Consider the following 25,441-nt stretch of genomic DNA (forward strand, 5'->3'; position numbering starts at 1 on the left):
AACAAAACAAAACAAAAAAGAAAAAACAATTTTGTTGGCACCACAGTGCCTCTTTGGTAGTCTGATGAAGCCTATGGGCCTCTTCTCAAAATAATGTTTTTAAATGCAAAAAATAAAATACCCAGGTAAAAGAAACCAATTCTATTGAAACAGTTGTCAAAGGGGGTAGCTAGATGGCTCAGTGGGCTGAGAGCCAGGCCTAGAGAGAGGAGGTCCTGGGTTCAAATCTGGATGCAAACACTTCCTAGCTGTGTGACTCTGGGCAAGTCACTTAACCCCCATTGCCTAGCCTTTTACTGTTCTTCTTTCGTAGAACAAATACACAGTATTAAAAAGTCATGCTCTTAGTTTAGGATCAAATAAATAAGATAAAATTTGTAAAGGGTTTAGCAAAGAACTTGGCAATAACAGGCACTTGATAAATGCTTGTTCCCTTCTTTTTCCTTCTCTTCTGAGACTATATTACAGACCAACTGCCAATTTGCATCAGTAGTAGTTCCCACAACCAATGAAATCATGAGCCTAGATTAAAAAATTAAAAAAAAAAAACCCAAACACATAATCAATTTGCTGGACAAGTAAATGACTTTTTTTAAATCATCTGGTCCCAGGACTTTGTTTCTACACTGTCTCATTCCATGAAAAATAATACTTGTCCAAAAAAAATACTTGTTCAAAGCAAGCTAGACTGGATTACCTTCCCTTTTTCTCTCACTAGGGACCCAAGAAATAGTCAAATACTCCACAGGCTATTTCCTCTCCTTATAGGTAGATTGCTGGTAGGAAATCTCATATGTAGCTAAGTGGTATTTTTATGAACTCATTACATGATTCTTTGCAATCAAATGGGAATACATGATTAAATGGTAGTTGGTAAAGACCCTTCAAACTATGTCATATCTATGAGGCAGAAGGCTAAGTATCAAGTGAAGAATATATAATGGTGGGAGAAATCTAGAGAATCTTGCTCATTTGTCACAGAGTGTATATCTCTTTTACATAATGTATTATATATAGCTCTGTAAAATTCCAAGTGAAAACAGGATAAAAAAGTAGTTGATGGAAATTTCTTCATTATCAAACAGGCTGAATGAATGATCAACTGATTTCTTGGAATAATACTTTTAATGGATTTCTATAACTTGATTACCACTACTAGATGAAAAACAGAACAAAGTTGGGCTTACTGTTTCTTTATAGATCCAAACCAATAGCATGTTATATTTCCTGGAAAATAACAAGGCAAGGAATGCTTTGCTCTTGGTATGGTACAGATGCCTGGCTATCTGAGTCATGCCGACTTCTGCTGAAACCACAAAGGTAATTTACCTGAGATCACCTTGAGTTGTTTCCTATTAACTATAACTTAACCAGCTCCCCCAGCTACTTACAAGATTGAAAAGAGAAATACACAAAGTACCTCATCATGGTTACTCTACAAGAACAGTGACCTGAAGCACGTCTCCTTAAATCTTAGTACGTCCTACTTTCACATGATGAAACAAAATAAAATTCCTTACTAGCTGAATCACTGGCTATAGGAAATAAAAGACAATGGCACCATATGACTTTTATAATGTACTTTCTCTTTTTGTCATGTGATGATTGCCAGATCACTCACACCCAATCTTCAAGTCTTTCCCTTTCAGCTGAAGAGGCATCCAGGTGTGCCAGAATGTTTGCCATTTGCCAACACCCTGGGTGTACTGAACCAAGAAGTATATTGTGTCAATGTCTTAGATCTTTCTTAGATCTTTTTTTAAAATTCAAAGATATTTTATTTTCCCAATTATACATATTAAAAATTTTCAACATACATTTCCCGAAATTTAAGATGGTCACCTTCTTTCCCCTTGGAGATGGTATATAATTTGATCTGGGTTATACATGAATTATAATCTCAGAGATCTTGAAAGAACAATCACTTTGCATAATAAAATGGCAAAAAAGAAAAAGCAACAATTCAGTTTAGCCTAAAAAGGTGGGCCCAGGTGATTTAAAAAAATAGAGGTTGTGGCTTTCTATGAAGTGTTAAAAAAAATTACATAGCTACTCAAAACAATCCAGGAAAAAGTCCTCCAAGACAGCCATTTGATAGTTAAGGGGGGGGGGGGGGGCGGGCGGGAGGGAAGGACCCAAAAAAAAAAAAACCACAACCCCAGCATTAAAAGGTACCCACCCATTACCTCTGGAATTTCCCTACCTGGGCAAAAAATAGGAGTGGTGGATTAAAGATGGGAGTGGCCAATACAGTGTAAGAGAGGAATCATACTATGGCTGTTCTCCAGGAATGGCTACATGCCCCAGGTTAAGTGTGTAAAAGAAGACTAAAGGAGTCTTTTGCTGAGTGGTATTTACACCAAGAAGTGCTGCTTTTCACTTGCATGAATTATCTCTACACCCACCATCTGAGTAAATCCTGACAAAAATAGTAGAGAAAGAGCTACATATACTACCACTTAAAACAACAACAAAAAAAAACCCAGTGGTTGCAGAATGCCTGAGATAGCCAGAATGCTCTAAGATGTCAGAGACTATGCTATTTTTTGTCCAGTAATACCTTTGCATGCAATTACTAAGCATTTTTAAGTCCCAAAATTAAGCATTAGATAAAAGCTAATTTGTAAAGAATGATAAGTTATTTTAGTTAAAAATATATATTTTAACTTTTTTTTTTTTTAGTATTCAAAGAAACACAATGTTATGTGAAGAAAAGGGGAAGGAGGATTGGTATTGCAGAAAATTCACTGGACTAACAATAGAAGACCTGTGTTTTAATCCCAGTTATGCCAATAACAATCAGTTGTTTATTCAATAAGTGGGAAAGTCATTTAGTTTCTCATGGCCACCATTTCCTCATCTATAACAGGACTTCTAGCTTTAAAATTCCATGAAATATGAAATGCAACACACCTATCCCTCTATTTTTCTAATTTCGTGCAGATATTATAGGGGCCTCTCCCCCAAATGGAAGTTCTGAGGTGAAAATGAACTATACTGGAAAGAACCAAAGAGGCAGTTTACAGAATACAGAGCTTCAATTAGATAAAGTTAATTAGGATAAGCTTCAATAAGTTGTAATCTTTCCTAGACTAAGTTAAAAAACCATGAAAGAACAACTAGATCAAGTAGCTATTTACAAAGAGAAGAAAAACATAAAAAGAAAAAGAAGCTCTTTACCAAATGATTGGCACCCTATCATGCAGGTGTGTTTGTTGGCACTCAAACAGTAGCTGTACATTATTAAAAGTGCTACTGGTGATGAGTTTCTTAAAAATACAATGCATGAGATATGAAAATAGAACTTTTTTTGAGGTTTATGAGTTTTATTGTTGTTTTTACTCCTTAGATAGTATGAAATCTTGTAAACTACGTAAAGTAAGGTGATGTTTCTGAAAGGAGATTATACAAATGCTGAAGTCTTGGAAATATAAAATAATGAAAGGATTTTAGCTGAAATTTGGATTTAAAAAAAAGCAACTGATGATCAGCAATGGGCCTTTCCCAAAAGTTCCTTCAATATTAAGAGGAAAATAAAGTACACAGCTCAATAATTAAAGGTCATTGTTTAGAGTGATTTACATAGGATTTAAATATAATTGAATATTTAATGTTACCAGAAAAAGTTTTGTACATATTATAAAATAATCAGCACTCTGACAGAGAGATACTAGAAAGAAACTATAGTATAAAGAAATAAGATAGTAATCAATGTTAGCCAGGATCCACCGACAGGTTACCAGATTTCCCAAACAACATTTCTATAGCCTGAGGAAAAGTTAAAATATTCAATGAGCAAAAATCAACCATAAAAGTACTACAGTAGGATCAGTATTATAAGATGGTTGGTGTGAACATTTTATGAAGTAATAATTTGGATCTAATGTACATTTTAAAGACACAGTGACAAATAATAAATTTAATCACTAAAAAAATATAGTAAAGTTTTATAGTTTATATTTTATATAATGCAATAAAACAAACAAAATATTGATTAGCTCCTTTAACACTATAAGAAAACTCAATATAAAGAGTTTTGAAGAATAATGATATACAGTGATCAAAAGTTTCAGTAATTTAGGATGAGAAGGCAAGGTCCCTCCTGATGCAACTCCTTAATTCCTGCTCCTTTCAGGCACTGGTTCTATGGCAGTATTTTTTGTGGGTTTGCATGGCACCCCATGTGGGTTTCAAACAAATCCTACAGACTTAACAGATTTTTGAGGCAAAGAGGATAATATAGCTATAAGCATGAAATACAGTCAACATAAAAAAACCTATTTGTAGAAATAATTTTTTCCTAAATGGAAAAAGAGACCAAATCATCATATTCCGTATATGGCTACATGCAAATAGGAAAAAATAAAAAATGGAGTATCTTTTTGAAGAATATCTGTTAAAATGATATTTTAAGTACAAGTTAAATACAGGTCTTCTCTCTATACCAGTTTCACCAGCAGATAAAGTTTATATTGTCTTGATTTTCAGCTTCAGTTGTATACCTAATCAATATACATATAAAATTCAACACACAGTATCTTTAAAGGCAAGTTTCATATGTTTTGAGGTTTTGTTGAGTATTCCTTTCCATCCCTCAGATACCAAACTCTTTAGTACTATTCTATTAAATCAGTATAGTGGAACATCTATCAATCTTCTTGAATTGAGTTGAATGAATTCTATATAAAACTTTTAAACTGAATTATGTACCTTATTGTTAAGATAAAATCAGGCATAAACTTGAATGGCTATTTTCAGGTTCAGTCTCTGAGATGAAATTCTAGACACTTCTTTTCCCACAATGCTGCTATATTTATTTATATTAGTAGATATACTTATGTGAAATGAAGCCAAATGAACAAGGAGACAACTTAACTACACTTGTATCTGTTTAATTTAAACTATGAATCAACTAATACTGATGAATATGCAAAGCTGTGGAAAAAAAAACTAAAAACATCTATTTTTGTTAAACTTCTCAGAAACAAATGTAAGGATTGTTTTTGTTGTTGTTTTAAAGATTTAGTGAAAAAAAGAATTTGCTAAATATGAATGAGCTTAAAGAATGGAGGCTTCTGTTTGGAAGGATTTTTCCCACTAAGTAATGAAAATAGGGGAATATGTTTGTTACAGCAGAGTGGCTATCTATAAAAGCTAGTGAAAAGAGTAGTTTTCTTTTTTGAAAGAACTAGAAATAAAGGAAATGCTTTAATAATAATGACAATACTTTACCTTCAGGAGTAATTACAGAAGGACAAACTTCTTTTAAGAGATCTCCTAGTGTATGTAATTGTCCATCTGTTGCAACTGGTCGAAATAACTTCTGAATGAAAGGTCGTTCAGTTGTTGCCTATTGGAAAAGCAAAGAAAGGGAAAATACACAAGAATTTAAAAAATCCTATGAATTAAATCCTTGTTGATCACAAATTCATAAAAATTAGAAATTTCTAGTTTATTGGAAAAATTGTGGTAATGTAATGGACAATAGGTTTTTTTGTCACATTATATTTTGAGACAACATACTAATGCCATATGCTTACCATTTTATTAAGCTAGTTTTAAACATTATTGTAAATGAATTCTACAAACAAAAACTTTTCTTTTAAAAATTGCTATATTGTTTTAAAATATTACACTTCTTTCTCAGGCCTAAAAGGAGGAATGTAAACAAAGATGACACAAAAAAAGCAAGAAAATACTTAAAGAATTTGAAATACATAACTATTTAAAGTTACTTTTAGAAGAGACCTTTTCATCATTTCACTATAGTTTCTTTCCTTAGGAAAAAGTGTGAGAGAAAAACTGTTTTTCTTACCCGTTCCGGTACTAGTACCATCTTTTAACTCAATGCAATACCTTGAAACAAACACTAGGCAGTGTCTATAAATTCTATAGCAAATATTCCCAGCTCCAGATCATATATCTGGTAGGCACATCATACATTTTCATTCATAAATATTCAATGACTCCCAAAACCCATTCTTAGTTTTTGTGCCTAGTCTGTAATGGCAATGGGAAATGATATCATAAAAATATTTTAAGAGGACTGCTTTGGCAGTGGTGGGCAGCAGATATGGGGAGAATAAGCCTAGAGACATGAGGAGAAAGATTAGAAGGCACTCAGGGAAATATGAAGGGGACATGAGAAATGAGAAAATGCAAAGGGAAATGTAAATGCTCAAACAATAGAAACTACAACTTTATAAAACCAAAAGCATTCTATTTTGAGGTTAATGAGGCAAAGAAAATTTTTTGCAAGGAATTGGAGACTGGGGTATAGGCAACTATGTGTTAGTAATTTTCTCTGATGGAAGAAGTGTGAAGGCAGTCAAGAATAATGACTTGACAATGACAGGAAAAGAAAAATCTGGTTTAGTAAAAAATTAAAACATTTTCCCTTCTTGAGAACAGTTACTGGATGGTGGAGAAGATAGAAACTCACCTGATTTCTATCAAATTACCTCTCCAAAAAACCATGATATAATGTCTCAAATGAATAATGGAGCAGCATAACCCACAAAAAAGATGGGGTAAAATAATTTTTCAGTCCGAAATAATTTAAAAGTCTGGCATGAAAGATCTAGTGCATTGGGGAAGAAGTGGAAGGCAAAGTACACCAAAGCAGGCCCCTCGAAGGCAACAGGACTTGGGGTCACTATATCAGCAGCAAAGGCTTTTCAAGATCTCAATCACAGATACTATGGGGGGGGAAGGGTGTCAGATAACTACTTAGAAGGAGATTTTAGGGCTCCTTTTGCTAGCTCTGGGTATTAAGACTCTTGTTGCACTGCCCATACACAGATCCAGGTTGCAGTCCTCAGTGGCGATCGCAGGGTGAGGAGAAGCACTAGTGCTTGGGGCCACAGGGGAGACCCCAGTCATAGTTCCAAGGTGGAGTTGCTCACAGATCAGAGCACAGGCCAGGAGAGTATTAAATACACCTCTTCTTATATCATACTATCTTTTCATCATTATTTATTTCATACATTATTCCTTGGTTACAAAAATAATTTTATTTCCCTCCCTCCCCTCCCCCACCTCTCCCAAAGCTGATGTGCAGTATGACTGGGTATTACCTGTGTTCTTGATCAGAACCTCTTTCCATTTTGTTGGTATTTGCAAGAGGGTGCTCATTTGGAGTCTATTTCCCCATTCATATCTCCTTTGACCCATGTCATTAAATTGTAGTTTTCCTTTAGTGTTTTTATTCCCACAGTTTTTCCTCTGCTTGTGGATAGTGTTTTTTCTCCTGTACCCCTCTAGGTTGTTCAGGGTCACTGCATTACCACCAGTTCATTACCTTCGATTGTACCACAATGTGTCAATTTCTGTGTACAATGTTCTCCTGGTTCTGCTCCTCTCGCTCTGCATCACTTCCTGGAGGTCGTTCTAGTCTCCATGGAATTCCTCCACTTTATTATTCCTTTTAGCACAGTAGTATTCCATCACCAACATATACCACAATTTGTTCAGCCATTCCCCAATTCATGGGCATCCCCTCATTTTCCAATTTTTTTGCCACCACAAAGAGCGCAGCTATGAATATTTTTGTACAAGCCTTTTTCCTTATTGTCTCTTTGGGGTACAAGCCCAGCAGTGCTATGGCTGGATCAAAGGGCAGACAGTCTTTTATCACCCTTTGGGCATAGTTCCAAATTGCCCTCCAGAATGGTTAGATCAATTCACAACTTCACCAGCAACTAATTAATGTCCCCACTTTGCCACATCCCCTCCAGCATTCATTACTTTCCTTTGCTGTCATGTTAGCCAATCTGCTAGGTGTGAGGTGATACCTCAGAGTTGTTTTGATTTGCATCTCTCTGATTATAAGAGATGTAGAACACTTCTTCATGTGCTTATTAATAGTTTTGATTTCTTTAAACGAAAATTGCCTATTCGTGTCCCTTGCCCATTTATCAATTGGAGAATGGCTTGATTTTTTGTACAATTGGTTTAGCTCTTTATAAATTTGAGTAATTAGACCTTTGTTGGAGTTTTTTGTTATGAAGACTGTTTCCCAGTTTGTTATTTACCTTCTGATTTTGGTTACATTGGTTTTGCTTGTACAGAAACTTTTTAATTTGATGTAGTGAAAATTATTTATTTTACATTTTGTGACTCTTTCTAAGTCTTGCTTGGTTTTAAAATCTTTCCCTTCCCAAAGGTCTGACAAATATACGATTCTGTGTTCACCTAATTTACTTATAGTTTCCTTCTTTATGTTCAGGTCATTTACCCATTCTGAGTTTATCTTGGTGTAGGGTGTGAGGTGTTGGGCCAAGCCTAATCTCTCCCACACTATTTTCCAATTTTCCCAGCAATTTTTATCAAATAGTTGACTTTTTCCCCAAAAGCTGGTGTCTTTAGATTTGTCATAGACTGTTTTGCTGAGGTCTCTTACCCCACTTCTATTCCACTGATCCTCCTTTCTGTCTCTTAGCCAGTACCAAATTGTTTTGATAACCAATGCTTTATAATATAGTTTGAGATCTGGGATTGCAAGGCCGCTTTCCTTCACATTTTTTTCATTATTTCCCTGGATATCCTTGATCATTTGTTCTTCCAATTCCATGTTTTTCTAATTCCATAAAGAAGTTTTTTGGGAGTTCGATGGGGATGGCACTAAATAAATATATAAGTTTGGGTAGGATAGTCATTTTTATTATGTTAGCTCATCCTGCCCATGAGCAGTTAATGTTTTTCCAATTGCTCAGATCTAGTTTTAGTGGTGTGTAGAGTGTTTTGTAGTTGGGTTCATATAGTTCCTGTGTTTGTCTTGGCAGATAGATTCCTAAGTATTTTATATTGTCTAAGGTGATTTTGAATGGGATTTCTCTTTCTATTTCCTGCTGCTATGATATGTTGGAGATATATAAAAATGCTGATGACTTAAGTGGGCTTATTTTGTATCCTGCTACTTTGCTTAAGTTGTTGATTATTTCCACTAGTTTTTTAGTTGATTCTCTAGAATTTTTTAAGTAGACCATCATATCATTCGCAAAGAGTGATAGCTTGGTCTCCTCCATGCCAATTTTAATACCTTCAATTTCTTTTTCTTCTCTAATTGCTACTGCTAGTGTTTCTAGTACAATGTTAAATAATAGAGGTGATAATGGGCATCCTTGTTTCACTCCTGATCTTACTGGGAATGCATCTAGTTTATCCCCATTGCAGATGATATTAATTGATGGTTTTAGATATATACTGTTTATTATTTTTAGGAAAGATCCTTCTATTCCTATGCTTTCTAGTGTTTTTAATGGGAATGGTGTTGTATTTTATCAAAGGCTTTTTCTGCGTCTATTGAGATAATCATGTGGTTTTTGTTGGTTTGCTTGTTGATATGGTCAATTATGTGGATGGTTTTCCTAATATTGAACCATCCTTGCATTCCTGGTATAAATCCTACTTGATCATAGTAAATGACCCTCCTGATCACTTGCTGGAGTCTTTTTGCTAGTATCCTGTTTAAGATTTTTGCATCTATGTTCATTAGAGACTGGTCTGTAGTTTTCTTTCTCCGTTTTTGACCTGCCTGGCTTTGGAATCAGTACCATATTTCTGTCATAAAAGGAATTTGGTGAGGTCTCCCTTTTCATCTATGATGCTGTTAATTTGCTTTTCTTCTTTCCCTTTTTTAATTAGATTGACCAGTACTTTGTCTATTTTGTTTGTTTTTTTTCAAAGTACCAGTTTCTAGTCTTATTTATTAGTTCTATAGTTCTATCACTTTCGATTTTATTAATTTCTCCCTTAATTTTTAGTATCTCTAATTTGGTTTTCTTCTGGGGGTTTTTAATTTGTTTGTTTTCAAGTTTTTTTATTTGCATTTCCAATTCCTTGACCTCTGCCCTCCCTAATTTGTTAATATATGCACTCAAGGATATGAATTTTCCTCTGATTACTGTTTTGGATGCATCCCATAAGGTTTGAAAGGATGTCTCACCGTTGTTATTTTCTTCAATGAAATTGTTAATTGTTTCTATGATTTGTTCTCTAACTAACCAATTTTGGACTATCATATTATTTAATTTCCAATTAATTTTTGATTTGGCTCTCCATGTACTCTTACTGATCATTATTTTTATTGCCTTATGATCTGAAAAGGTTGCATTTATTATTTCTGCTTTTCTGCATTTGTATGCCATGTTTTGATGACCTAGTGTATGGTCAATCTTTGTGAATGTGGCATGTGTTGCTTAGAAGAAGGTGTATTCCTTTTTGCCCTATTTATTTTTCTCCATATGTCTATTAACTCCAATTTTTCTAAGATTTCATTCACTTCTTTTACCTTTTTCTTACTTATTTTTTTATTTGATTTATCTAAATTTGATAGTGGTTGGTTCAAGTCTCCCACTAATATAGTTTTGCTGTCTATTTCCTTCTTCAATTCTCCTAGTTTCTCCATTAGAAATTTGGGTGCTACACCATTTGGTGCATACAGGTTGATTAGTGATATTTTCTCATTGTCTATACTCCCTTTTAACAGGATGTATTTACCTTCCCTGTCCCTTTTAATCAGGTCTATTTTTGCTTTGGCTTTGTCAGATATCATGATTACAACTTCTGCCTTCTTTCTATCAGTTGAGGCCCAACCTTTGATTCTGACCTTGTGAGTATCTACCCACCTCATGTGTGTTTCTTGAAGACAACATGTGGTAGGGTTTTGGATTCTATTCCACTCTCCTATTCATCTACGTTTAATGGGTGAGTTCATCCCATTCACGTTCAAAGTTATGATTGTCACTTGTGAATCCCCTGGCATTTTGATACCCCCCCCCCCTAATTCTGACTTTTCTTCTTTTGCTATAACCTTTTAAACCAGTGATTTACTTTAAATCAGTTCCCCTAGTACCCTCCCTTGATATGCTTCCCTTTCTAGCCCCTCCCTTTTTGTTCCCTTCTTGTTTGTTTTTAAGGGTCTGTTAACTTCCCTCCCCCCTCTCCTTCCCTCCCTTTTTATACTCCCTCCCCCCTACCCCTCCTTAATTTTCCCTTCTCCCTTACCCAGTTGGATAAGATAGAATTCAAGATCCCAATGGATCTAGATGCTCTTCCCTCTCAGAGTTGATTTCACTGAGAGTAAGGTTTAAGTAATACCAATTAGCACTCTCTTCCTCTTCTTCTTGTAGGAGAATTCTTCCCCTCCCCTTCCCATGTGTATCTTTGTGCAAGAAAGATTATTCTATTTAATTTTTTTCTATTTCTTCAAGTATATCTTAGTACCATCAACAATTTCCCCCTCCCTTATTCTTTCTCCCCCCCTTTCTCCATATTGTCTTAATGCCCCAATCTTTCCCTATGAGTGAATCTTCTAATTACTCTAATAATGCATACAATTTTTGAGAGTTACACATTACATTTCCCCCACATATTCATATATATAATTTGATATAAATGTAGTCCTTATAGAAGAGAGTTTGAAGAACAGAAAAAGATAACATTTTTCTCCTTTTCCCTTTCCTTCATATTTACCTTTTCATGTTTCTCTTGCTCTTTGTGTTTGGATGTCAAACTTTCCACAGAGTTCTGGTCTTTTCTTTACAAACACTTGGAAATCTTTTATTTTGTTGAATGCCCATACTTTCCCCTGGAAGTACATAGTCAGTTTTGATGGAAAGGTGATTCTTGGTTGAAGACCCAGTTCTCTTGCCTTTCTGAATATCATGTTCCAGGCCTTGCGGTCATTCAGTGTGGAAGTTTCAAGGTCTTGTGTGATCCTATTGGCATTCCTTTATATCTAAATTGTCTCTTTTTGGCTTCTTGTAGGATTTTTTTCTTTTGCTTGAAAGCTTTGGAATTTGGAAATTACATTCCTGGGAGTTATCTTTTGGGGATTTAGTGTAGAGGGTCTTCTATGAACTCTTTCAATGCCTATTTTGCCCCCTTATTCTAGAACCTCAGGGTAGTTTTCTTGGATGATATCTTGTATTATGATATCAAGATTTCTGTTTATTTCTGGCTTTTCAGGTAGACCAATGATTCTCAGATTGTCTCTCCTTCCTCTGTTTTCCAGGTCTGTCACCTTGTCAGTGAGATATTTTATGTTATCTTCTAATTTCTTAGTCTTTTGACTTTGCTTTATTAATTCTGGCTCTTTTGCAAGATTATTGTCTTCCAGTTGCCTGATTCTGACCTTTAAAGACTGGTTTTCCTTTTCAGTTTGGTCTGCCCTGCTTTTTGAAGCTTCTAGCTGTTTCTCTAATTGGGTGTTTTTGTCCCTCAGACTGTTGAAATTCCTTTGCATTATTTCCCATTTTTCTTGCCAGAAGGTTTCCATCTTTTTGATAACTTCCAATTTAAATTCTTCAAGAGCTTGTGGACAATTTCCATTTCTTTTGGAAGGTTTTGGAGCATTTATTTGGGTTTCCTCTTTTGCTATTTCCTCTGTATTCTGTATTTTTCCTCCGTAAAAAGTATCCAAAGTCAACCCCTTCTTCTTGCTTTTCTTGGTGTTGGGATATTGATTCTGGGCACTGTTTGCCATCTCTATGGTTTTTTTCTCCCCTTTCCAGTCAGAAATCTGAGTGAGGATGTTTGGCTCTCTGTGTATAGGTCTAATGATCAAGGCTTTTGCCTCGGGCCACTTCTCGATTCTCCTCAGCTGCGCTGTCTTCGGAGGGAGCCCAGGGTCTGCCCTCCCCTGCCTGCCGGCATTTCGGGTGTCACTGCTCTCAGGGGTAAGTCCTTGGTGGTCTTAGTTAACTCCCAAGACCTGTAGGTGCCCCTTGCTCACTTCAGGGGTGTCCTTTGCATACTCATTGATTATGGCACGCTAGTTCTGAGAGCCCGAGGTCTGAGCTCCCCTTGCCGACCTGCCGGGGTTTCGGGTGTTACTGCTCACAGGGGTAGGTCTTTGGTGGTCTTAGTTAGCTCCCCAGGCCTGGGGCTGACCTTTGCTCAGTCCTGGGGTGCCCCTCCCTCACTTGTTGATTCTGGCGCATGCTGACTTTAACTCTGGCTCTGTAGGTGTGTTGGGGGAGGATAGGTCAGCTCAGGTTTGGGTGGGGCCTTTTTCGTTCCCTTATATTGTGGAAATGCCTGGATCTCATGTACCTTCAGTGCTTGACCCTACTATGGAGTTCCTCCATTCTTATGAGGATGGTTTTTTGGGGGTCTTTTGAGGTCATCTGTATCGTTGGGTCTGAGGAGGGGAAGCAAGCCACGTCTAATCTGCTGCCATGCTTACCCGTAAGTCCTGTATCATAGTATCTTGGAAGAACTGAAAACTTAAAGAGATTCTCAGAGATAGCTCTGAAGACAAATGCACAAAGAACTTGAAGCTTGGAATAGTGCTCTCAACCACAGTTACAGAGTCCAATTATGACAATTTTATAAGCTAAAAGGAAAGAAAAAGGCTAGATGATGAGCAAACAATAGCAAAAAAGAAACTCAACAAAGTTATTTTGGTGACAGGGAAGATCAAAACATAAACTCAGAAGATGAAAAAGCCAGTACTGCTGCATGCAAAGCCTCCAAGAAAAATACAGATTTGTCTCAAGCCTAAACAGAATGACTAGAGGAACTAAAAATAGATCTAAAAAAACAAATAGAAAGAGAGGTAGAAGAAAAATTGAGAAAAGAAATGAGTGATACAGGGAAATCACGAAAAAAGATTCAAGAACTTGGTAAAGGAGGCACCAAAAATGCTAAAGAAATTTAATACCTTAAAAAACAGAATAAATCAATTGGCTTTTTAAAGGCACAAAAATCCACTGACAAGACCTTCTTAAAAAGTAGAATTGGTCAAGTGGAAAAAGATATATCTTTCTTCATTCGTCTCTGCTTATTTAGTCCAAACTCTGGCCAAGGTTTGGAAATGCCACCAAAAGCCATTCTGAATAGGTTTTGTCAGTGAAAAGAAGTTCTAATAATTACAATAATACTGATAATGTTACACCTTGTATGGGATGAAATTGTGCATTATTCCCCAGTTTACATTGATTTTGTATTACAGTGAGGTTAGTTAGGTGCCCTCCACTAGGAGATATCAATCTCTCCTTTTGAAGAGAAGAATAGCCTTCCCTAAGCAGCTTTATATATATATATATATATATATATATATGCCTTTGATATACTTTTTCAAAAGTGACTAAGAGATACCTGCCCCTCCACCCCCTTTTCTTTTAGGAAGAAGTTTGGGTATCCTTATTTCTATGAGAGAAATCTCAAAACTTACAAGTTATAACCTTGACTAAATGCTACCTGAGGAATATTATAACAAAATTTGACTCAACTGAGAAATTGCAAACCTAAGGAATATGCCCATATGCTTGAAAACATTGGAGGACAGAGGACAGGACAAGATAAAGAAATATAACATTCCAAGTTACACTCAGAAGCATTGGGAAAGATTAAGAAGGATAGAGGAAAAAGGATAGGACAAGATAAAGAAATGTACAAACACTAAGATGACAGGAAAGGAGATAGCATTGTATTGTAATCCTATAAATTCTCAGTAAATCTGGGCATCTGTGCCCACTATTTCTGAGGGTGGAGCCACTCTCCCTCTCTCTCTCTCTCTCTCTCTCTCCCTCCCTTGGCTGCTGCACCCTCCCTCTCCTCCAGGATACTGCCTCTCCCCAGGCAGTGTTCCCTCACCCTTGCCCATCCCCATCCCCCATGCCTCTGAATAAAGCCAAGTGAACTCTGCCAGCATCAAGCCTCCTGTCTACTCATTAGAGGGATTCATGAGGGAACGAGCCACCCCAGAATTCCACTCCACACAACCTGAAGAATACAAATAATAAAAAAAAAATCTTTCTAAAAATGGCACCATTTCTCATAATAAAGTTTTCTTTTAAAATAAAAATATAAAAAATTGTTCGAATCAAAGTCCTATTAACATTTACTGCTTAATATCTATTATATAAACTCCAGGCATTCTTATCCTGGAGTCTATAAACTTCTTTTTTTTGTTTGTTTGTTTTAATATTTTGATAACTGTTTTAATATAATTAGTTTCCTTTCATGATATTATGTATTTTACTTTATGTATTAAAAAACATTATTCCAAATAGTAGTTTTATCAGCATTTCTAGATGGTCAAAAGGGCCTATGATAAACAAAAAGGTCAAGAACCCTTTTTGTAGTCATACTGTATTATTCACTGTTCTCTGCTCTTATCCTGTCTTCTTTTAACTATCACTTTGTACTATCACTCCTGCCTGAAATTCTTCCCACCATCCCTCCTTGGTCCCTGCTATTTCTTTCCCTTTAAGGTCTAGTTCAAGTGTCATTTCTTCCCTGTGAAGTTTTCTTTGATCTTCTCCAACTAGAACTTCCTTGAATTCTTCAGGTAATTCTCTTTGACCTCTCCTAAGGTGTCCATCCATCCCTCCATATATCCATCTCTTTTGCCACACTAGACTGTAAATGCCTGAGGAAAATTAATATTGAATTGTGATATTTATATGAAATCATTTTCCCCTTAGCTCCCCCCAAGAACAGGCTGAAACAATCTGCCTCAAGGCTTCCAATCTCCCTCAGACAAAGTGGGTTGGGACTGTCTTTCTTTTGTTAAGATCAGCCATTATGAACTTTGACTCATTTTGAAAGTAGCTAGGTTAGTCACATGACTGGGGGGCGGGGGCACAAGGAGGTCTTCTGGCATAAGGCAAAGACCAGCCTTCTCTGTGATGATAATGAGGGAGGAACTGAGGTCTGTAAGTCCATTTCCTCTTTTGAAATATCCAGCAATGAGGACAGTCAGGGGAGATCTAAACTTTGAATTATAAGGTCAATTAGAAAGAAGACCCACTCTCCTTATAAGCAGGGGGCAAAATTCACATTTTTTCTTGTGGAAAGAAACTAGTGAAAAAGAACTATTTTTTTCTTCATGGGAATTGTATGCTCCCATTAATAAACAATGTTATTCTTGGAGAAATGGCCTCATATTCTTTATTGGTTAAAATCCAAAGCTACTTGCTTCAGGGCCAGGGGCTATCATTTTTTATCTTTAAACCTACCTAGTGCTTAGCATAGGGCATTCCTCAAAGTAGACATATAAATATCTGCTGAATTGAAATGAATACATACAATACTGAAAAATCATAAAAGAACCAAATCAATATCTATTAGATTACATGACTTCTTGAAGAAAGTTTGGTAACATTGTGATATGTTCATTTCACTGTGGTCGTTAATCAAATATATGATGTAGTTATGACATATATATGTATACATATATAAAAATAGGCTTGTTGCTGTATTTTCTTAAAAAGGCATATAAGACTTTGTGAGATATTAACTTTTAAACAGAACCTTAACTGAAGGGAGGGAAATCTTTAACTTTGACAGTATGGTGCCAATGCCAATCATTTTATTTGACCAGACAACATTCTATTGTATTTCATCTTGATTTTATTTATGACATAATAATTATCATCTATATTGCTCTTTTGGTCTTAGTTTCTTCACTCTATATCACTTCAAATAAGTCTTTCTATGTTTCCCTACATTCTTTACAATTATTCCGTATATCATGGTAAATATTTCATTTGTATGTCATATTATTCCAAACATTCCCTTATCACTGAGCACATATTTTATTTCGTTTATTTATTTATTTATTTTTTATCGGACATTATTTTATTTGGTCATTTCCAAACATTGTTCATTGGAAACAAAGATCATTTTCTTTTCTCCCCCCCCCCCCCCATAGCCGACGCACGATTCCACTGAGTATCACACGTGTCCTTGATTCAAACCCATTTCCATGTTGTTGGTATTTACATTAGAGTGTTCATTTAGAGTCTCTCCTCGGTCATATCCCTTCAACTCCTGTAGTCAAGCAGTTGCTTTTTCTCCGTGTTTTTACTACCACAGTTTATCCTCTGCTTGTAGATAGTGTTTTTTAGATCCCTGCAGATTGTTCAGGGACACTGCATTGACCCTAATGGAGAAGTCCATTACCTTTGATTGTACCACAGTGTATCAGTTTCTGTGTACAATGTTCTCCTGGTTCTGCTCCTCTTGCTCTGCATCACTTCCTGGAGGTTGTTCCAGTCTACATGGAATTCCTCCACTTTATTATTCCTTTTAGCACAATAGTATTCTATCACCAACATATACCACAATTTGTTCAGCCATTCCGCAATTGAAGGGCATCTCCACATTTTCCAATTTTTGGCTACCACAAAGAGCGCAGCTATGAATATTCTTGTACAAGTCTTTTTCCTTATTATCTCTTTGGAGTACAAACCCAGCAGGAGCACATATTTTATTTACAGCTTTTTGTCCTCATAAATAAAGTTGCTATGAACATGTTTTACATATGGGTATTCTTTTAAAAAAACAGATGTAGAAGCATAGGACAGGCAGAGCTAAGATGGCAGTGTAGCAGCAGAAGCCTTCTGAATCTCCTTCTAACCGATCATTACAAAGTGTCTCAAAAAGACAGAAATCAAAATTGGACAAGCAAAGAGGCTCTCCCACAGGACACAGCCTTAAAAGTAGGCAGTGTTTGGGGATTTCCATGCTCTGAGAGGTTAAAATTGCACTTATCAAAGCACAAGCTGATCACCCCTCCCCCACACTATCAACTGTCAGAATCAGAATGAGAGCCCTGCAAGCTCTAAATTCTCAAAGGGTTGGCTGAAAGTACCACAGACTTACCCCTGAGGGCAGTGCAAGGCCTTGGCAAGGAGACTTGAGACCTGAGGCTGAAGCTCGCCAATCCAAGACTAGAGGATGCAGAGCCTGGGCAGCAGGGCATGAAGCTTGGGCACAAACAAGGCTGGACACAGCCTAGGCAGCAGGGGCTGGAAAGATAGCCTCTGGGCAAAATGCTTTAAAGTGCTCTACACAAAGAACACCACATTACTTGCCTTTACTTGGGCTACTGGATGGGAAAGGAAGATACTATCAAGGCAAAGTCCTGCAAGATAGAAGCTAAGAAAGCTATCAACATGCAGGAACCCCAATCAACTATTGGCAAAAAGAATAAGCAGCAGCAAAAAAAGCTTTTGACTTTGGATAATTTCTATGGAGAAAAAGACAAATTACAGAAGCAACAGTAGAGAGTGACAAGTAAACACATCCAAACTTTCCAAAAGAAATGGAAATTGGTCTCAAGCTGTAAACCTCAAAATTCCTTAGACTTATAAATGTTGGAAATTTCACCATTGGGATATTTCATACTTGGAAAATTTCTTACTGATAGTCTATTGGAATGGGAACTCCATTGGCATGGGAGGTTCCTTCTCTTCCCTTCTTAAGATTACTTTAGGACAAAAACCCTTTGCTGAACAATGGAAAGGACTTTGACCTATGCTTGAGCATAGAACAGGAATTTCTTTGAGTCTTGATTGATTTTAGAATTGATACAATGGAGATACTCCACCCTATTCAGTCCTAATAGGATTGAGTAAGGGCTGCAGCCTAGATCAAAATTTAATTATTCCAATCTCTACCATACTCAAGTTAACAGGATTTAGAAAGGGCTGTAGCAAAGGAGTATAGATTTAATCATTTGGAAAATATGACCTTCAACAGACATGTGCAAAAGCCAGAAACCTCTGGGCGGTCCTGGGTTAAGCGAGAGCCTCCATTGACAGGGAAATTGATGAAGAGTGATTGGTAGATGTGAGGACTGAGGGGAGGCAACTTGGATGGTGTCCTTAAAGATAGGAGGGTCTGGAGACTCGAGAGAGAGGATTGAGTTTTTGGTAGGTGTGGTTCCTGGGCTCTGAGGAAGCTTGCTCTGAAGGAAGCGGAAGGTGGGGGCCTCTGAGACTGTTTCTCCATTTTGGACACGTGAGTGAAAGGGACTGATCTCTTTTCTTTGCCCCAGCTATCTAAGGGCTTGGGCCTTTTGGCCCAGCCTAAACAGAAGGGGTATTTAAGCCCTATTCCCTTCTCTCCCCTTTTCTCTCTCTCTATATATCTCTAATTCCTTTCTTGCTCCTATTGTAATTAAACTCCAAAAAAGGCTGACGGCTGACTTGAGTTTTTCATTTAGGAATTACATAGCTGATTCCTTGGCGACCTTAAATTAATATATATCAGTCTTTTAAAGTGATTCCCTTGTAACAAAGCTCTCGAGGAATTAAAAAAGGAATTCAAGAACCAAGTAAGAAGAAAAACAGGGAGAAAAGTGGGGAAAAAGAAATGAAAGTAATACAAAAAGAAAATAACAGTTTAAAAGACAAAACTGCACATATTGAAAAAGAGGCACAGCAACCAAATGAAGTAATAAGCAAATTGGAGATCAGAATTGACCTGCTGAAAGCCATGAAAAGCAAGATAGACCAAACCAAAAGGGAAAATCAAAAGATCAAATCTGAAAATAAGCACAGGACAAATAGTTTACTTTTTCTTTGGTTTAAAAATATAATTTCAGTGAGTCAATATGTATTCTTATCAGATGCATATAGCCTGATTTCTTTTAGTAGACACCTGGTTTCTCCCAGTGACCAGGGCCCTGCCTCCCTTTGCTCATTTGTCTGAATATTAAAAAACTTTGTACCATGAAATTTAGAACTTTGTTTTTTATATATAACAGGACAAAGTATATTATTTTAGGGCAATATCTACAACTACCTAGAACAAGTATGATTATGTCCATCAGTGGTAGTAACAGGTGACAACTTGAGCTACTAAAACACCTGTACTTTCTATATACAAAGTAAGTTTTATCACTATTAAAAAAAAATAAAAGTTCTGGGGGCAGCTGGGTGGCTTAGTGGATTGAGAGCCAGGCCTAGAAAGGGGAAGCCTTAGGTTCAAATCTGATCTCAGACACTTCCAAGCTGTGTGACCCTGAGCAAGTCACTCACTTAACCCCCACTGCCTAGCCCAGAGATGGCAAACCTTTGGCACGAGTGCCCAAGATGGCACATAAGGCACTCTGTAGGCATGCAGCTGCACCCTGTCCCCGACATCCCCCAGCTAGAGTTAAACAGAGGGTCTTGGGAGGAGCTGCTTTCCTCCCCCTCTCAATATGACAGTATTTCACAATCCCTATCCCTCTGCTCAGCAGCCAATGAGAGTGCACAGAGGGTAATGTGGGTGGCTCCCAGGTGGCAGAACTGGAGGGGAGAAGAGCGCTTGGGTCACTCCCCTCCTGCCTCTACACTTGTTGAGGACATTCCTCACTTTGCTTGCTCCTCTGCCCAGCAGCCCAATGAGAGTGCTTCCTCCCTTTCCTGTGTGGAGGTAAAGGGGAAAATGGGGTGCACCTAGCACTTGGTGGGGAGAAGGGGCATGACATATGGTCTCTGGGGTGGGGTGGGGTGGACAAGGCACTCAGTCTGGGGAGGGGGCATAGGACTTAGCACTCCATCTCTTAAAAGGTTCACCATCACTGGACTAGCCCATACCATTCTTCTGCCTTGGAACCAATACCAAGTATTAATTCAAAGATGGAAGGTAAGGATTTAAAAAAAAATTCTTGAATACTGGAGTTTCAGAAAAATCTTTACATTGTGGTCATGTTACTTACATGTTATTTATTCTTAGTATGAGTTTTATGAAAACGAAATCAAATACTATAAGAATATCCAGACATTTCCCAGAAAATAAGCCATACTTTGTGGGCTACATGTTTTTTCTTTCATTTTCAAATGCTTGTTTTTAATCTCAAATATCATTGTTTCCAATCTTTACATCTAAAGAGTGGACTACTATTTTAACTTCCTAAATATTCTTCTTGTACCCTCATTAGACATAAACTACTTAAAATTATCCTATATGATCAGCCCACACCAAAACCACCTTATAATTTCCATGTGTGGAAAAACTGGGTTGTAGAAAAATGTAAAATTTCTGTCTTTCATATTTGAGTCTTACTAATGCCAAAATCATAAACTATAGAACTTAAATTAACAAAGCACTTAGAAATAATTAAAGTTATAAGCAATCATTCAACATTTCCTTAAAGTGAGTTCAGACCTTACCACAAATTTGTAATTCCTTAGAACTATCTGTGGGTAACATTTACATTGCTTCATTTTTCTCAAAGTGATCATCATTTTATAAAATAAATGACAGCTAAATTTTCTTAATCATAAGTATACTTTTTAAAAAAATAAAAAGACATATGTGTCAATATATTGTCAAAATAGTCTTATCCATTAAAAAATATGATCATTTAGTATGGCTGAACTTTTAGCTATAAAAAGTAAAGAAAAAATAGAACCACATTAGGAAAATATATTTTTTTTTTCTTTCTGGAAAGGTTTACATTTTATGCTTCTCAAAGCACAGACATCTACAACATAAATCTAAAAGAAGAAAATAACTCCATCTCTACAAGCAAAGCCTTTTCAAAGCAAAGCTCAACTTAGTCACAAGGTTAAGAATCAAAGTCCAGCATTGCTGGAATAAATAAAATTTAAAATTACATTATAAATTAAATGAGAGCTCTAGCTTATAAGGAAATTAATAACATATAAGTAACAGACTTTCTGAAGATTGAATGGCTCAAACAGGAACTGAGGCAATGAGATGAAAAAAATTAAAATAAAGTCAAAAGACTGGGAAAAAAAAACAGAAGAAGATGCAAGTTATCTCACACATCAAAACAACTGACCTGGAAAACAAGTTTAAGAGGAAAAAAAAAAAATCCAAGAATCACTGCTATACTTTAAAGTCTCAATAATAATAATGGAAGAGAAAATTCAAGTACAGAAGAACAAGAGTTTCCTGCTAAAAACACCAGTTGAGGAGAAACTATGAAATGCAAAAATACAGTGAAACGTAACAAGGTAAAGTGCTTTTGGAAGAGATTACATTGTCTCCTGGCCTTGAATCTCTGGTTCCCTTGTCCTATTATTGCTCTTTTCTCACCAAGACTTAGCCTTAGTTTACAGATGCCCTCCATCTGTCTCTTCTGTTCCTACTCACAAGTCACTGAATCAATTTGGGGGAAGTCTCACTATGGAACAGGCTGGATACATTACAAATCAAGTATCTAGCTTCAACTGGGTCCCTACTGCAGCAAGGTAGTCCTTTTATTTCTCCTTGACCCCTGTCTCATTTCCCAAAGGTTTTCTAAAACTTTTCATTCCTTCTCAGGTCCATATTTCCTCTACATTGTCCTGTACCTGAGCTGAACACTTTGTTTCTTACTGTACTGAAAAAAAAATTGAGGTCATTTAACAAGAGTTCCCTCTTCTTTTCACCTCAAAATCCCTACTATGACAAAGAGGAACCCCTTGTTTCTAAGAACAATCTCTTTACTTTTGTACTTGATCCCCTCTTCTCTGGTTTTTCTCCAGGAGATCACACCCTCAGTCATTCCCCTATTCTTACAAATCTTCAACCTCTTTCTAATGATTCCTTTCTTAATGCCTTGAAATATGCACAAGTTTTCCCCATCTTTACAAAATCTTCACTAGATCCTACCAGTCCTCAATCTTTCCTTTAAGTCAAATTCCTAGAATAAGTTGTCTTTATTCATTTCCTCCATATTGCCTTCACTCTCTAACACTGCAATCTAGTTTCTAACTCTCATAACCTAAAATAATCTCTAGAAGTTAACTGTCAAAGCTAATGGTCTTTTCTCAGTTTTTATCCTCAACCAATTTGCTGCATCTGTCATGGCTGATCACCCTTTCTTCCTAGATATTTTTTTCCTTTATGGATTTTTGTTATATTAACTGTTTCCTGGTTCACTTCCTATCTGTCTGCTCAGTCACTTTTGACAGTTTATAATCTATATTCTGTGGGTATTCCCTAAGATTCTTCTTTCTTTATTCCTTTTCTTGGTAACCTCAACAATTTCCTGATCCAATCCTAATATCTTTTTCTAAATACACATGCAAATAAGAAAAAGATAAGACAGTCTCAGCCCTGATGGAATTTACCATTGAATGGAGGAAGATAACACACAAAAAGAAGCTCTACTCTCTACTCTTACAACTACCACCTTTAGTTCAAGTTATCATCATGCCTTGCCTAGATTATTGCCACAAACTTCTCCATTGGTCTTCCTGCCTCATGTTCCTTCCCACTCCAGTCCACCTTATACATTCCTGCTAAAGGGATTTTCCTTAAGTATAGAAACAACTATGTGACTTCTATACTCAGCCTGGTCCAGTGGCTCCCTATTGCCTCAAATTATAATCTCTTTTCTGTTTAGCTGTTAAAGCCCTACACAATCTGTTCTAAACCTATCTTTCTAGCCTCACTGAATATTACTTTCCTTCCTGCACTCAGCAATTTAGCTAAACTGGCTTTCTCTGTTTCTCAAAAACAATACTCTATCTCCCGTCTTCTGGCCCTGGCACTTATATCCCATATGCTTGGAATGCACTTCCTCCTTCCCTTTGCTTTACAAAGTCTCTTTTCCTTTAAAATGCAGTTCAGGCACCATTTGCACAGGCTGGCACTACTTGGCATCCATCCATTTTTGTTTACCTTTAGAATGTAAATTCATTCACTGCAAATAGGGATGGCTTCATTCTTTGAATCTGTATACCCAATGCCAGGTATAGTGCCTAACTCATGATAAATATTTAATAAACCAGTTGACTGGTGGATTAACTGACTATACATGGAAAAGGGTTTATTTTTTTTTTAACCCTTCCCTTCCCTCTTGGAATCAATACTGTGTTTGGTTCCAAGGCAGAAGAATGGTAAGGGCTAGGCAATGGGGGTTAAGTGACTTGCCCAGGGTCACATAGCTGGGAAGTGTCTGAGGCCAGATTTGAACCTAGGACCTCTTGTCTCCAGGTCTGGCTCTCAATCCACTGAGCTACCCAGCAGCCCCTGGGTTTATATTTTAATAGGAAGAAGAAGAAGAAACAAATTTTCCCTCAGAATCCTACTGTCACCAGAGGCCACAGAGTTAAATAAGACAGAGGGCCTAGTAATGGTTTTGTTATGTTTTGATTATCTTAACAGAAGGAAAAAAAAAGATGAGGGAAATTGTATCACACATAATTGAGGTGCACAAATAAATGATTCCTCAGGAGAGAGGGGAAAGCAGGTGTCATTTGAAACTCACTTTCATCTATAAAACACACATACAGTGTTTATCTGTCTGTATCTCCTAATGCAAGAATACATTAAACTCAACAGGGAAATAGCAGGGACTTAGAAGATGTTAGGAGGGTGATTTAGGGGTTGGGACCAGATGGATAGGTTTGGGCCAGTATCAGAAGATTAACAGGTTTGGGAAGGCCAACAGAGCCCAGTGCAGGCTGAGCCTGACTCTAAGATGACACACACAGTCTCAGTGAAATGGGAAGTAGGTTTAATAAAAGAAATAAGGTAGAAGGGTACGGGATAAACTAAAGCTAATTTGTCTAACTAATACCCCAGGATCAAATATTTCTTCACAGAGATCTTTTCCTATATTAATCCTCTCCTCACTGCCTAAAATCCCCCCAGTTCCTGTTCTTGGCTAAGCTAAATTACCCCCCCCCCCCCCCTTAGCTGGTTTTAAGGAAAGGGTCTGTGTAAGCCTGATATCCAGGGAAGGTCCTAGATGCAAAAGGACCCAGGCCTAGTCTCACAATCAGATGCCATTTGGTTCAGGAACACCAGGAACTGCAGTAGATAAAACAGATCAGCAAAGTAGAAGGGCAGCCGGACAGCAAGACAGGATAGGGAATTCAGGGTTGTATAGGGTAGTATCAGTCACTAAGGAAAAGCGGCCTGTCCTTCCAGGTCAAACCCAGAGAAAACCCCTTAAACCTCAGTTAACTGTCTCTCCCTTACTTTTCCATTCTATAATTCTCTCCCTGTTAGTCTCATGCTTCTACAAACTTGCTCTAACCTTCTCTCTCTTATAATAAAGGGAAAGGGATAGGATAAGAGGGAAGGAAAATGGACTTACAGAGAGAGACTAGTCATAAGGTATATTATAAAGAGAGGCTTAAGAAGGTAGAAGGAAAGGTTAAGAACCTGTATCTGGGGTATAGATGAGAGGAAGAAAAGAAAGGGAGGGGAGAAATCAGATTGTATCAAGCATATGTCATTAGTGCTGAGCACAATTCTCTCACCACCTTCTTCTTTGTAAAGACAGATTGGAGAACAATGCAAGAAAACAGAACATCCTAATAGAATGGAGGAAAAACACAAGGATCATAACTGTAAATGTGAATGATATGAACCCATTTATAAAATAGAAAAGAACAGCAAAATCTAACAATATGTTTAAAAAAAATATACTTTAAATAAAGCTTTTGTTGTTGGTCAGTTTTTAGTCATGTCTGATCTTTGTTATCCCATTTAGGGTTTTCTTGACAGGGATACTAGAGTGATTTGCCATTTTTTTCTCCTTTTTTTTGCTCATTTTTCAGATGAGGAAATTGCAGCAAACAGGATTAATTGACTTGCTCAGGGTCACACAGCCAAAAAGCACTTGAGACCAAATTTGAACTCTGAAGATGAGTCTTCCTGACTCCAGGCCTGGTTCCACTGCACTACCTAGTTTTACACAAAAGTAAAGTAGGGGGCTGGAGCAATATCCATTATACTTCAACTGAACTCA

General features: G+C 36.9%; 1 protein-coding gene across 3 annotated transcripts in view; it reads right to left on the bottom strand.

Annotated features, from left to right (window-relative positions):
* ATG5 (autophagy related 5) overlaps positions 1-25,441 on the bottom strand; it is a 195,572-nt gene that overhangs the window by 38,135 nt on the left and 131,996 nt on the right. For all 3 annotated transcript variants that reach the window (XM_056818630.1, XM_001368079.5, XM_056818631.1), the window contains one exon: positions 5,233-5,350. In XM_056818630.1, coding sequence (XP_056674608.1) covers positions 5,233-5,350 — 118 coding nt within the window. The remainder of the gene's footprint in view (positions 1-5,232; positions 5,351-25,441) is intronic.

The sequence above is a fragment of the Monodelphis domestica genome, chromosome 2 (genome assembly GCF_027887165.1).
Source record: "Monodelphis domestica isolate mMonDom1 chromosome 2, mMonDom1.pri, whole genome shotgun sequence".
Lineage (NCBI taxonomy): Eukaryota > Metazoa > Chordata > Mammalia > Didelphimorphia > Didelphidae > Monodelphis > Monodelphis domestica.